Genomic DNA, 14,263 nt, shown 5'->3' on the forward strand with positions numbered 1-14,263 from the left:
TATGTCAGTCAGTCAGTCAGTCAGTCAGTCAGTCAGCTTCTTCTTTTATATATTTAGATTTTTTTGATATTTAAACCCCATTGCACCACAACAGGGGAGAAGGTATTTCACTTCCGCCTCGTTAGATTTTAAAAACGTTGTATTTATCGTGATCAGCGACCCGATAAACTATAAAAACGATACCCATATTGATTTTTTTACTTTATCACCCCCTTTTCACCCTTTTAGGGGTTAAATTTTCAAAAAACCTGAAACACGTATTCAGTCATATGTCGTAAGGAATCTTCCTGTGAAGTTTCGAATAAAATAGTCAAACTAATCTTGTTTCCCCATACAAACTTTGAACCCCCATTTGACCCCCTTAGGAGGTGAATTTTGGGAAATCCTTTCTTAGTGCTCCTCTACACTATATAAGAAACCTACGTGCCAAATTTGAAATCTCTAGGACCAGCGGTTTCGGCTGTGCGTTGATATGTCAGTCAGTCAGTCAGTCAGTCAGTCAGTCAGCTTCTTCTTTTATATATTTAGATAGATATATTTATATTATTAACTCTGGAAATCCTTGTGAACGGCGCAAGTTCTGAGTCCTGTTTGCTGGAAGACGGCCTGCCTCTGCCGCATTTGTCTCGGTGTCCACGTGGCACGCGTTCCGGGTTGAAAAGTCTCCGCAGTGCAGCCAACATTCCCCGGGAGGTCCCGTGCCACCTTCCACAGCTTTCCCGAAGGTTCACCATCTTAGAGGTCGGTCCAATTTATCCTTCTAATGGTCAGGGCAACTGCGTCAGCTGAAATTTAGTTAGATTAAATTCATAGAGTCAGTAATTTAGAGCAAGCAAATATTTTTGAGAACTGGTACCTAGGTATTTTAGTAGTATAATTTCTAGTTAAAAATTAAGATAACTTGTGTGAAAATTTACTTAGAACCCTTTTAAGCGACCTAGCTTCCCGCTGAGCTCTGTACATTTCATTGGTGTCGAACAAGAGAATTATAGGTCAGTTTTCACACGGTTAGCGCAGTAAGTAACTAAATTAAGAACCAACTGAACAAACACATTTTGGCAAGAATTTTCTTTATAAATAAATGTTATAAAATATACAAAATCTTAAATTATTTATCTCCACCATATACTTCCCCTAGCAAGCTTATTTCGACACCGGTTTTTATTATTTTCAGTTTTAGTATTTTTTTTCTATTATTATCACTTGTGTCCTTAATTTTGTACAGCCGGAGCTTTAAGTTTATTTACCAGTAAGGCACCTTGTGATATTTGGCGCCCAAAGTTTTGAATTTAAAAGCTTGCTGAAGGAATTTTGTGGAATTTTGGTACCAGAGAAATATTTAGAATTTTTTTGTATGACTCACCTTTTGTTTTTGCTGCTTGCTCTTAGACTATGAAATATTCCTTTTGTGTTATTATTGAAGTGCATTTCTGTTGATTTCCTGCACATTTTTTTTATATATTTTTTTTTTTTTTTTTTTTTTTGCTTTGGCTTTTACTCCCTGCCAATTTGCACAGGGTGAATTTGCCAATGTCAGTGTTGGCTTGGTGTTATCGTAGCTTTGACTTTCACACGTGAGGAGAATGTTCGGTATTTTTATTTTTTTTAATTTTTATGAAGGATGTGAAGGGAAAACCTAAAACAAAACATTTGTTATGAACGTCACTGACAAACACATGACAACACTTACACAAATTGATTAGCGAAGAAGCGGGAAGCGGATGACAGAATGTTAGTAATGCCAACATGAGGGAAATGAAAGAAAAGAAAACCATATTATATGTATAATAGGAATAAATGAAGTAATAGAATATTATAGATGGGAGTGAGAATGAATTTACGTTATTTATAGTTTAATGTTATTTGTTTGTAAATATTTAATTAGGATAGAAGTTAAGGTCGAATCCATGTAACAAAGTAGCGAGCTAAAGCATATAGGTCGTGGTACACTTTCGGGCAATACATCGTACAGTGAGTAGCTACACATTGAACAAGAAAAGAAGATGTGATCCAAGTTACCCTCCTCTTGCCCGCATTGGCATAATGAGTTCGCGCGGACACCAATCATAGCCAGAAATAACGGAGTGCATACTTTTCCCAATCGCAACCGGCAAATTGTGGATATAACCCATTTAGGAGAATTACGAAAACGATAGAACCACGGCTTCCGAGTGATACGAGGTTGCACACATCCATAGTGCTTGCCCGTCTGCAATTTCGAGATATCCCATTGCTCCTGCCATGTGGCAAACATGTCTGCGAGTGCGCCACTCAAAAGGTCAGTACTGTAAATTACCGATTTCACTGAACCAATGTCGATAGCTTGCCTTGCCCATGTATCAACCATCTCATTGCCATTAATGCCACAGTGGCTAGGAATCCAACTCAGAACTATGGTTAGACCCTTTGACTCACACCTGCGAAGTACGGTTTTGATTTCTAAAATCAAAGGGAACTTTATTTTCATTTTAAATTGGTTGCCAATAATAGCCTGCAGGCAACTTTTACTATCAGTAAAAATAATAGCTTTACTAATGTTGTGTGTCTCTGCATATTTGACAGCCTCAAGGATAGCAACTGCTTCGCCTGTAAAAATTGAAGATTGTGGAGGACATTTAAATGGGAGAGCTATATTGTATCGAGGAATCCACACTGCTGCTCCCACGCAACTGGTCGCATCCATCTTGGAAGCGTCAGTAAACATCGGTAAGTAATTTGACCATTTTTCTAAAAATTTATTGAATTTATTGTTTGCTCCTGGATCATTTTTGAAAATGCCTATATCTAATATTACTTTAGGAGTATATATAAGGGTTTCAAATGCTACTTCAAATATGGGATTAGTACCGGATTTATATAAATTGGGGTAGATATTAATTAATTTGGAAAAAGATATTACTGTTCTTGGGAAAACTTTAAAAGTCCAATATCTGTTTTCAGTGACCTCCAGCGCCAGCGGCCACAAGCGTGGAAGCATCAAGTGGCTATAGTATGAGCTGCTCTTGATTAAGAATCTGTCCGCAAGATACTGTCTGCGGAGAGCCAGTGGAGGGTCAACACTTTCTACAGGCATGCCATTCTTCGGAGAACACCTCATAGCGCCAAGTATAATCCTCAAGCATTTTGCCTGGATGAGGTCTAGTTTGTCAAGGCCATCCTTATTGCAAGGTTCCATTAAAAGTGACCCATAATCTATATGACTGCGTATGATGGCATTATATAGTAACTTCTGGCAATAAGGATGAGAACCCCACCACACCCCGGACAGTGCTCGTAGTATGTTGATATTTTTTTCACATTTACCTATTATGTATTTGTGGTGCAGAGTGCCAGACATTTTATGGTCCAAAATAACACCTAGAAACTTTACAGACTCCTTACTCGGAATTCTGACACCGTCATAGTATACATCAGTTGTTGGCATGTTCCTTCTGCGGCTAAATGTAACAGTACAACTCTTTGTCGGAGATAGAGTAAGCCCATGGTCACCGAGCCAATCCCCAAGGTAACCCAGAGCCGTGTTCAGACTAGCAGTTGCTTTATCCATTGACTTTGCCATCGTATATAAGACAAGATCATCAGCGTACTGCAAGATGTTACAGAAGGATAAGACAGATTGTTCTAAGTCATATGTGTATATGTTGTAAAGAAGGGGCTGAGTACCGATCCTTGAGGGAGACCTCTCCACAAAATCCGAGGAGGACAATAGGAGTTGCCTTGTCTAATTTTGATAGACCTGCCCATGAATAGCGAGGTGACAATGTGTACAATCTTCGCGGGAATGCTCAGTTGTAGCATTTTAGCCCTGAGCACCGGAAGAAGCACATTGTCATATGCAGCAGAGATGTCGAGGAAACATCCCAGCAGATATTCGTTTTTTGATAAAGTAAGTCTAATATCACTCGTTAAAATGTTTAGGCTATCCATAGTGCTACGCCCCTTTCGGAAACCGAACTGTGTGTCTGCTAAAATTCCATTGTTTTCCACAAACCATTTAAGCCTATTTTTAACCAAGTGTTCTAATATCTTTCCCATTGTTGCAGAAAGAGCGATTGGTCGATAGGAATTAGCCTCGTCTGGGTTTTTAGACGGCTTTAGGATAGGAATGACTACCTGGGACTTCCAATCTGCTGGAACCTCTCCTGTGTTAAAGGCATGGTTTATGATGCCAAGCAGATATTCCTGTCCGGGAGTATTTAGCTTAGACAGGAAACAATATGGAATCCCATCCTCTCCAGGTGAAGTATTCCTTAAACCATTAATTACCAGGTTAAGCTCTGAAAATGAGAAGGGCTGGTCGAGAGAACAGGAGGAACGTGGCAGCGGGGGGATATCAAACAGGACGCCTCAGGGACAGTTGGCGGGGCAAGCCTATCTGCGAATTCTGCCATCCAGGGGGAATCTATTGTTGGTTTAGATTCTGGATTAAATGAACCCCTAAATCTCTTAATATTTCGCCATACAAGAGATGGAGGGGTTCTAGGAGATAGGCTCTCGCAGAACCCCTTCCAGCCCCTCTTTTTAGCCTTTGCTAAGAAACGTTTTGTATGAGCCGAAACTTTTTTAAAAGTAATGTAATCGTCCAAATTACCGGATTCATTGAAGAGGCGCTCCGCATCGTTTCTTTTTTGATGGCAGTCGTGCAATCTGCGTTCCACCATGGGGGGGAAGGAATTTTAACCCTGGCAGGCTTCTTTTTCGGGATAAATTTGTCGGCAGCTTCCAAAATGATATTTTTGAAGTACGTATACTTTCCCTCTTGGTCCATCTCATTGGGGTTCCTCTCTTTGATACTCTCTTCGACAAAAAAAGCATAATTGGGCCAGTCTGCTGACTGTATTTTGTATTTCAGCAGCGGCTCTGGCGGTGGTGAAGGGAGGATCGACGTTGGTTTAGAGATAATTATCGGAAAATGATCACTACCATATGATTGGCGCAAAACCCTCCACGATAACAAGGACGATAGGTTCGGCGAACATACAGTCAGATCCAGAACAGATTGAGGTTCTGACCTGGGTAAACCCGATGCGTGGGGGTACCGTCGTTAATGACTCCCACGTTAATGTCATCAAATAAATCCAGCAGAGCTGTTGAAAAAGCATCGGAATGGTATGATCCCCAAGAGATATTGTGGCAATTGAAGTCTCCTAGAATTACCAGAGGGTGTGGTACAGATGAGAGAATAGAATGCAATTCGTCTATATCAACTACCTCAGTATGGGGTATATATACAGAGATGAAATTAATGCCCATAACCTTTGCAGCTACGGCATTAATCCCATCCGAGTGGGGAGGGATAGAAATTTGAGAAAATGGGTAACAATGTTTAATCAATAACGCACATCCAGCACGTCCGTCACTACGGTCCTCCCGGAGGCACGAGAACCCCGGTACTCTAAAAAGAGCCCCGGGACGTAACCATGTCTCCGAGATGGCCGCAACGGACACAGCATGATCATTGATCAACTGGGTAAGTTCTGGTTTCTTTGGGATGATACTCCGACTATTCCATTGTAAAAAGTTGACCTGGTGACCTATTATGAAAGGTGAGTCGCTCTGCAAGTGTGACCATTAAAGGCGCAACGTCGTTCGGTAGAATGTCGCTCCATTTGGCGATGATATTTGTTAGTAACTTCAAACACAGCTCCATTAGGTCCTCCTGAGGGGTGACTCTATTGTAAGCACCATTCAGGGCCTGGCCATTGGGGAGCTGTGGTGGGGGAGTACGAACAATATTATTGTGGGCCTCTCTGTCATAACCTGGGGAGAGGGGGACCCTCGCCCGGGGCGCCCGATAAATGGTCTTACGATAAGATGTCGTAGGCGGGGATGTTGGCATAAACGTATGGCAGGGTGACTCGGACGATCTAGAAGAGTCTGGAATCTGCTCAAACATGACTCTCGCTACGTCAGAGTATGGGCGGCGTACTGATGAGAACTGAGCAGCTGCCTCTGCATACGAAATACTCTGTTCAGACATAGCCAGTTTGATGGCTTTCTGCCGACCAAATTCGTTACATGTCTTGTCAGTCGCATAGTGTCTGCCGGAACAGAATATACATCTAACATGTTCAGGAGCAATGTTACATCCATCCCCAGGGTGTTTTTGTGAACATTTGTAGCACCTAGCATCAGACCGGCACTGTGCTTGGATGTGACCAAACCTGAGGCACTTCCTACATTGGATTATTGGCAGCTGATACACGTCCACAACTAATGAGGTGTAGTATGCAAAAATTTTGGCAGGCAAGCTTTGACCCTCAAAAGTTACTACTACCGATTGAGTCGGAACCCAAGACGGGGAGCCATCATCTTTAAGTATCTTCCGTTGAAGTCGACGAGCTTTAAGGATCTTCCCTTTACCTTCTCTAAGGGACGTTCCATTGACCAATTCCTCCATAGTCCAGTCTGAAGGAACTCCTCGCACCACTCCCATTCGAGATACATGATATGAAGGGATATCAGCTATAAACTTATTTTTGCCTAGAAGCGGGTGCTTAAGGAAGTTATTTGCATCCGCAGCTGTGGAGAAAGTGACCGCTACTCTGTTGCGACCCACCGATTTAATGCCACCGTCCTTCTGGATGTTATTGACGTTTGCCTGAGTTAGTAAAAGGCCTACATTTATGGGTTTTAGAGTGGCACTGGAGGAAGGGGCGGCCTCTCTAGAGACATGCACTATGAAAGGTCCATCATCGTTGGCACCATACTCTCGTGATTTGCTGTCTAGACTGGGGTGTTTGTATAGATGCGGGTTAAATTCAGTTGAGTTACTTTTGTTTATTTCAACTGACTCTTTTTGACTGTTCGCATGAGACTCGACCATCCTACTAGTACCGGGCTCCTCAACTGCACTATTTGTATTACCCGACTGCTTTTCGGACTCTGCCGGGTCAATTACAATTTTTTTGGGGAAGGCTCCAGCTTGGTTGGTGATAAATCCAAGTTACGCTTGCGCGTGTATTTCTCCCAGTCCATACCGTTATCACCATCCTCGTCTGGAGGCTTCTCCTTCTCGTTGCCGTCCATCTAAACTAACCTTTGGTTTTATGTATTAATAAACCACCACCTGATTAGAAAATAAGGAAAGTTGTTTTATTTACGGGATTATAACCTAAAAATCGAACCACTCACACAACGCGCTACTCCTCAAGTCAAGTTTTTGCTGCTTGCTCTTAGACTATGAAATATTCCTTTTATGTTATTATTGAAGTGCATTTCTGTTGATTTCCTGCACATTTTTTTTATATATTTAGAAAGGAGAAAGTTTAGTGATTACGTAATCATTTTGAGGTTATTCAAGTGTCAAAGAAAGTTGAACACGTGTTAGTGTGCATTGACTTCCATAGTTGGAAATTTGAATAATTTTGTGTGCATTTTCTATAATTTGTGTCGCCTTGAAACTTTTATTATTATTTTGAACGTTTTACAATATTTTTTGGAAAAGTAAAGGTTGCCTGCACTTGTAAGCAAAAGTTTACCAGGGTTTTGATTAAAAGTAGTTGCACTGACTTTCAAATTTGCCAGAGCTTTATCATTGTGTTACTAGATTTTATATTTAGCTTAGAGCCAGCAAGCATTTGGTTTTTGTTTTTTTTGTGGCTTGTAACTCTAAGACTGTTTAGGACACATATTTTTTTTGTTTTGTGTTTGGACTTTGGCAAGTTTAGAAAGAATATTAGATTTTGTCAGTCAGCTGACTGTTTTAAAAGGTAACTCAAATAAAACAAGGTTTGAATTTTTAAAAAAAAAATTTATAGTTTAAAGTACACACTTTTACATAATAGAGCATTGTAATACCAGTATTCTCAAGAATTAGATTCACATTTAGCAAAATGGAGAGAAATATTCAGTTTCACGCATTGTTGAAAGATGAGCTGACTTATGAGGTGAAAATTCGTTCTGAAACTCCCGCCAGTACAGTAGATGCTCTGAGGAAACAGCTTCGGGTTCTTGTTGTCGAGGCTCCAAGCGAAGACATTTTGGAAACTTCGCTAGCGGCTGACACGGAATTAGATATTGTGGCTAGGAAGATTGATGATTTGTCGTCCCTTGTCGCGAAGTATAGTGAGTCCAAGGAGAGGTATGCCTTGAGCCGAGCGAAGGCATTAGGGTACCATATTTATCATCGTCTTGCTAGGATCCAGCCCGAAGAGGATGACCAGGCATTGTTGGTTACGAAGTGCAGTTTGCAGTCCAGGCTGGAGAGTCTGCTGGCGGAAATTGAAGGTCCACTTGCGGGAACTACAGCACCAGTTGGTGTCGCTGAGGGTTCGAACCCAAGTGCTTCAACTTCAGCCGGTAGTTCTGAAATGCCAATAGATAGTTTTAGAGAAATGCGTGTACAATGCTCGAGTGACTTGAACATTTCTAAATGGCAAGTCAAGTTTAACGGATTGACAGACCCGCGCTCATTTTTGGAGCGTGTGGAAGAATTGAAGGAGGCAAATGGTGTGTCAGATTCCAAATTATTTAAGGCCGCGCCTCACTTGTTTATTGATGGTGCTTTATTATGGTTCCGTGGTATTAAGAGTTCGGTTTCAAGCTGGCAAGAGTTAAAGTCGCTCTTGTTAGATGAGTTTGTCCCTGGTGATTATGATTTTAGGTTGAAACAGGAAATTCAGGCTAGGACACAGGGCGAGAACGAGCCCATTCATTTGTATTTTGCAGTAATGTCAGGAATGTTTGCTAGATTAAAGTCAGACTTACCGGAGGAAGCGAAGCTTGACATCTTGTTGCACAACATTCGACCACATTTTACACAGCAGTTAGCATTGGTAGACATCCATTCTGTCGCCGAACTGAAGACTTATTGTCGAAAGGTTGAGTTTTCACAGCAAAGGGCGAAGTTATTTGTAGAACCGCCGAAGGTTAGTGAACATACACTTTGCCGCGATCATGTATATAAGGCCTCCAGTTCCAAACATCAACAAGTTAATGCTATTGCTGAAAAACAAAGCTCAAACTTCGCGAGAAAGTCTGACGGTTCGGTGCCACAGTGTAACACTTTGCAACAGAGAAAGCAACATTTTAAAACTAATGACTTTAATATTTCAAAGCCACAGCGGCCGGTGTGTTACAAATGCAACAAAACTAATCACAATTTCAGGCTTTGTAAACAAAGGCCTAAAAATGGTTCGTTTAAATGTTACGGTTGTGGCAAGCCTGACACTGTGCGGTCAAAGTGTGACATTTGTTGTCAAAAGGGTAACGTTCAGAAACCGATACCACAACAATCAAAAAAACGCCTAAGGCAGAATCGCAGCAAGTTAAATGGCCAAGTGAATCGATTAAATTTAGAATCGATTACACAAAATAATAATTTAAGTTCGATTGCTACGATTCTGTTTACACCAAATAAAGATGATATTAGGCCATATTTAAAAATAGGTGTAAATAATTTTGAGGTTTACGGTTTAGCCGATAGCGGCTCAGCATTGTCGGTTTTAGGTAACAATGCACATTTGGACTTTTTGAAATTCGGTTTTGTACTTCAAGAGGCACACTCCAAGTCGTGTAGTGTTGCGAATGGAGTCGATTGTGAGACAATCGGGCATATTTTTGTCCCGGTTACTTTTTTGAATGCTACCAAGGTTATTAAATTTGTAGTTGTACCCTCTATTGTTAATCATGTAGTTTTGGGGGTAGATTTTCGGAAAGCATTCGATTTATTGCCTGACGTTTTAAAAAATGCGAAACGTATGACTCCACCTGAAAATTATTTTATGTGTAACGGTTTAAGTGCGGAACAAGTAAACACGATCCGGTCTTACGAACACTTAACTGCGGCCGAGAGGGAATTCGCGGATACCGTTGTAGGCAAATTTAAAAACATTTCGTTCGAGGAGAAGGGGCTTGGCAGAACCAGCTTAATGGAGCACACCATTGACACTGGCGACGCCATGCCCATCAAAACGAAACAATATCCTCTGTCTCCGGAAAAACGCGCTGCTTTAGCCTCCGAGTTAGACCGTATGTTGAAGTTGGACGTAGTTACGCCCTGTGAGAGTCCGTGGAATAATCCGGCTCTTTTAGTAAAAAAATCTAACGGTGATTGGCGATTTTGTTTAGATTGCAGGAAATTAAATTCGATCACGAAAGGAGATTCGTATTCCATTCCGTATATTCCCCAGATTTTGGACAGTTTGAAGGAAGCGAAATACCTGACCACGATCGATTTAAGTTCCTCATTCTGGCAAATCCCGTTAGCTAAGGCCTCACAGGAGAAAACCAGTTTTTGCGTTCCCGGTCGTGGTATGTTTATGTTCAAGGTCATGCCCTTTGGCCTCTGTGGAGCGCCTGCGCGTCAGCAGAGGCTAATGGACAGCCTTATTGACCATAATATAACGAGCGACATCGAAAACGGTTTAGTTTTTTGTTACATCGATGACATCGTTATTTGTTCATCAGATTTTCAGACGCACATACGGTTGCTAAATCGTGTGTTGGCGAAGTTGGAAAAGGCGAACTTAACCATCAATTTTGAGAAGTCTAAGTTCTTCAGGCAGTCTATAAAATACCTCGGTTACGTCGTAGACGAGTTCGGGTTGCGTACTGATCCTGACAAGATCTCTGCCGTTCTCAACTTCCCCACACCAACGAGCGCGCGTGACATAAGGGCATTCTTAGGAACGTGCTCATGGTATCGACGGTTTATCCGAAATTTTGCATCGATAGCCGCTCCTCTGAATAAACTTACGTCACAGGGCAGGAAAGCGCCACCTTTCGAATGGTCTGTAGAAGCAGAGGAAGCATTCAAAACTTTAAAAAACGCTTTAGTTACGGCACCCATTTTGGCGGTACCGGATTTTAATAAACAATTTACAGTACATTGTGATGCGTCGTCCTACGGGATTGGCGGAATGCTTTCTCAGACCATCGACGGTGTTGAGCATCCTGTTGCATACGTTAGCCGCGCCTTAAATAAATGTGAGCGAAATTACAGCGCCACAGAAAGGAGGCTCTCGCGGTTTTATTTTCAGTGGAGAAATTTCAGGCATATTTAGGCTCGCGTACATTTAAAGTGATCACTGATCACGCGTCACTCAAATGGTTCATGAACCTTGAAAACCCGTCAGGGAGGTTAGCTCGTTGGGGTTGCAGACTGTCTCAATTCGATTTTGAGATTGAGCACAGAAAGGGATCGCTTAACGTTGTGCCTGACGCACTTTCGAGACTTATGAAAGTTGACGCTATAAATGTTACGAATGATGACGCTGAGCCAGACGAATGGTATGACAAGATTGCAAATGGCTGTAGGTCATTTCCCGCGAATTTTCCGAATTTTTGTTTAAAGGACGGGAAACTTTTTAGACTTTCGAAGGCCAAGTATAATTTGTTGCGAGAGTTTGATTGGAAAGAAGTGGTGAAGAAGAGTGATCGAAAGAGAGTTTTGCAGCAAAACCATTGCGAAGCAACTGCAGCTCATTTAGGTGTTTTTAAAACTCATCGCCGGTTGGCGTTGACATACTTTTGGCCCGGTATGTACAAGGATGTAGTCGAGTTCGTAAAGGCTTGCGATGTCTGTGCAGCGTACAAGCACTCGCAGAAACCGACTGCAGGCCTCATGGGACAACCAAAGGTATGTCATCGACCATGGTTGGTAGTTAGTATCGATCTCGTCGGTCCGCTTCCGCGCTCTCGGGCAGGTTATACATTTTTATTGGTTGTTACATGTTGCTTTTCGAAACATACACTGCTGTTTCCACTTCGCCGCGCTACTAGCGCTTTGGTGGCGAAGCATTTTGAAAACCATGTCATTTTGGAACATGGCGTACCTGAAACCGTGATTTCGGACAACGGAGCGCAATTCACGGGATCAGAGTTTAAGCAGTTATTGAAACGCTACAACGTACCTAACATTTTTTACAGTCCGCGCTATTCTCCGCACGTGAATTTGGAGGAACGTTATAACAAAATTGTAATGACCGCCGTAGCGTCTTACGTAAAGGAAAATCACCGTACATGGGACGAAAAACTGCACCAGATTAGGTTTGCCATAAACAGTGCAGTCAGCGAAACCACCGGGTATTCTCCTTTCTTTTTAGTGCACGCTAGGGAACCGGTCATTAACGGCTCCTTTTATAAAGATACCGATAAACAATATGGTGTAGGTATCCCTAGAGAAGAGTATGCGGGCGAATTTGGTTGTTTGAAAGATATTTTTGAACAGGTTAGGGTACGTATGTTGCAAGCACATGAAACAAATGCCAAGTATTATAATATGAGACGCCGAGAGGCGAGATTTTCGGTTGGGGATATTGTTCAGAAGCGTACGTACACGCAAAGTGACGCTTCTAAGTTTTTTATGTCGAAGCTCGCACCTAAGTATGAACCGTGCAGAGTTAAGAAGGTTTTGTCCCCATTAGTTTACGAGCTCGAAAGGTTGGACGGTCAACCAATCGGGTCGTGGCATATTAAAGACTTTAAGTAGGTATTAACGGGAGTCAGGTTTTGTGGTAGAAGTCATCTCTGGACGCAAAGCCTCGAGCCTGTAGGGCTTGTCGCTTTGCCGCCAGGGTTGACAACTGCCATCACCTAGCTCTCGTAATGTAACATATGCGGTTGAAATCGTTAGTAGTGTTAAATATTCGGTAAATATTTAATTCACGAATTTTGTTCGGAACGTGGCGAACAGAAAAGCTGTTTCGTTACTAAGTTTGCATTGTGTGATGTATGTTAGGTATTATGAATGCGTGAAGTATGCTAGGCGCGATCGATACTGTGCTCAGTCTTAAATCGAATTGGGCTGTAGGTACTTATAGTTTGGTTAAGAGTTTGGAAGAGTTATCCTTGGACGCACGATCCCTCGTCTAGTACCTGTCGTCGTGCCGCCAAGGACGACAAACCACTCACCAGCTACTGTGCCTCTCAACCTCAAGGTCAGAGCCGTCTTTAATATGACCAAATAGCAACATTTGTTGCAAAAATTTTGTCAGGTACTACCATACCGGACAAACACAGAAATAGTACGTTTTTTTTGTTTTGTATTTTGTTAGCGTATCTTGTAGGTAACGCGTCGTTAGGCTAAATACCTAACGTTTTAGTTTAGGTACTATTTCGCATGTTGCCACGCCTTGTTTTTGTTTACGGTATACCATGTTTTGTGGGGGTTGTGCAACATGATTTTGGATGTTTCGTTTCCTCCGACAAGTTAGTCGGGGACACGCTTTTGAAATATTTAGGAGTTTTAACTAGGAGGGACTAAAACTTAGATTTTGACGATTTTTTTGTTGTTTGGAACTTCAGGTTCTTTGGATTTCGGAGTCGGCCCATAGTTTATGGACTAGACATTTTCATTTTGCCCGGACAAGCAGAGTATATTGCGAGGAATGCTGATCAGCGGTCCTGGCGTTGGATATTGGCTTTCTTAGCACAAGGTGCTCCACATCGCGTTGTGCTGAGAACGCCAATGGTTCGTTCACTGGTTGTTAGGTATTACGGAGGTTTTTTCTATGTGTTGCGCAGTTGGCCTCATAGTTTTTTTTACCTGCCGTTATTGATTACGTGGGTTCGAGATTTTTTTAGTTTTGAGTTTTATGGATATGGCCTTTCAGGCAAGTTGATGAAAATGGTAGAATTGTTCAAAAGTTAGGAAGCTTTGATGGTTTTTTGTAGACATTTTTTTTTTAAATAAAATCTCGAAGCCTCGTTTTGTTTTTCTTTTTTTCATTGTCCTTCTGGGATACTATTTCTTTTAGTATTATAGTTTAGTTTCTTGCCTTAGGGTTGTTTGTTGCCTTGGTTCCTCACAGTTCAATGTGATGAAAGCCGCTGGGGACAGCGGGCGGTTCACCTACGTTGAACCTTTAAATCGGGGAGGGAGGTATTGTAACGTAGTATATTTTCTTGGTCGTAATTAATATTTTTTTATAAATCTAAAATCGAAATTTCTTTAATTTTATTTTATTTCAAATCCTGTCTTAGTGCAAAAATACTTGCATCCACGCATGTATGCACTTTTCTGCATAATCTGTGCACGGGTTGCCAGATAGCTAAAAATAACGCGTAGTATGAGATTTTTTAATTGTTACTCCAGTACATTTTGATAAATTAAATTAATATAATTATATAGAAATAATGCAGAAAATTATCTTAAATACATAACAAAATACTATTATATTAATACTCTAAATAAGAGGCCTGTCTGGAGTGACAATCTTGCTATGTACATCATAGTAAATCTTTCATGACTCTGATGGAGTCTCAAATAAATATAATATATTAATTCGATATATTATGTCTTCCTGGGTTTGTCACCCTA

The 14,263-nt window shown here is 41.4% G+C and overlaps 2 protein-coding genes and 1 long non-coding RNA gene across 5 annotated transcripts in view; 2 read left to right on the top strand and 1 right to left on the bottom strand.

Annotated features, from left to right (window-relative positions):
* The window catches only part of LOC125239196 (leishmanolysin-like peptidase), a 222,311-nt gene that overhangs the window by 46,417 nt on the left and 161,631 nt on the right, over nucleotides 1-14,263 (top strand). The gene's annotated exons all lie outside the window — the stretch shown is intronic.
* Nucleotides 3,079-4,886, top strand: LOC125239203. 2 transcript variants are annotated; one of them, XR_007178502.1, is made up of 3 exons: nucleotides 3,079-3,505; nucleotides 4,044-4,238; nucleotides 4,853-4,886. It is a non-coding gene; the product is annotated as an uncharacterized LOC125239203 (long non-coding RNA). The 2 variants fall into 2 exon arrangements; XR_007178503.1 differs by having other exon boundaries at nucleotides 4,856-4,882.
* Nucleotides 4,787-6,908, bottom strand: LOC125239200. The gene is made up of 2 exons (XM_048146719.1): nucleotides 6,170-6,908; nucleotides 4,787-5,614 (listed from the first exon to the last, which is right to left on the bottom strand). Exons 1-2 carry the CDS (start codon nucleotides 6,824-6,826, stop codon nucleotides 5,504-5,506), a joined length of 768 nt encoding a protein of 255 aa, XP_048002676.1. The 5' UTR covers nucleotides 6,827-6,908; the 3' UTR covers nucleotides 4,787-5,503.

The sequence above is a fragment of the Leguminivora glycinivorella genome, chromosome 25 (genome assembly GCF_023078275.1).
Source record: "Leguminivora glycinivorella isolate SPB_JAAS2020 chromosome 25, LegGlyc_1.1, whole genome shotgun sequence".
Lineage (NCBI taxonomy): Eukaryota > Metazoa > Arthropoda > Insecta > Lepidoptera > Tortricidae > Leguminivora > Leguminivora glycinivorella.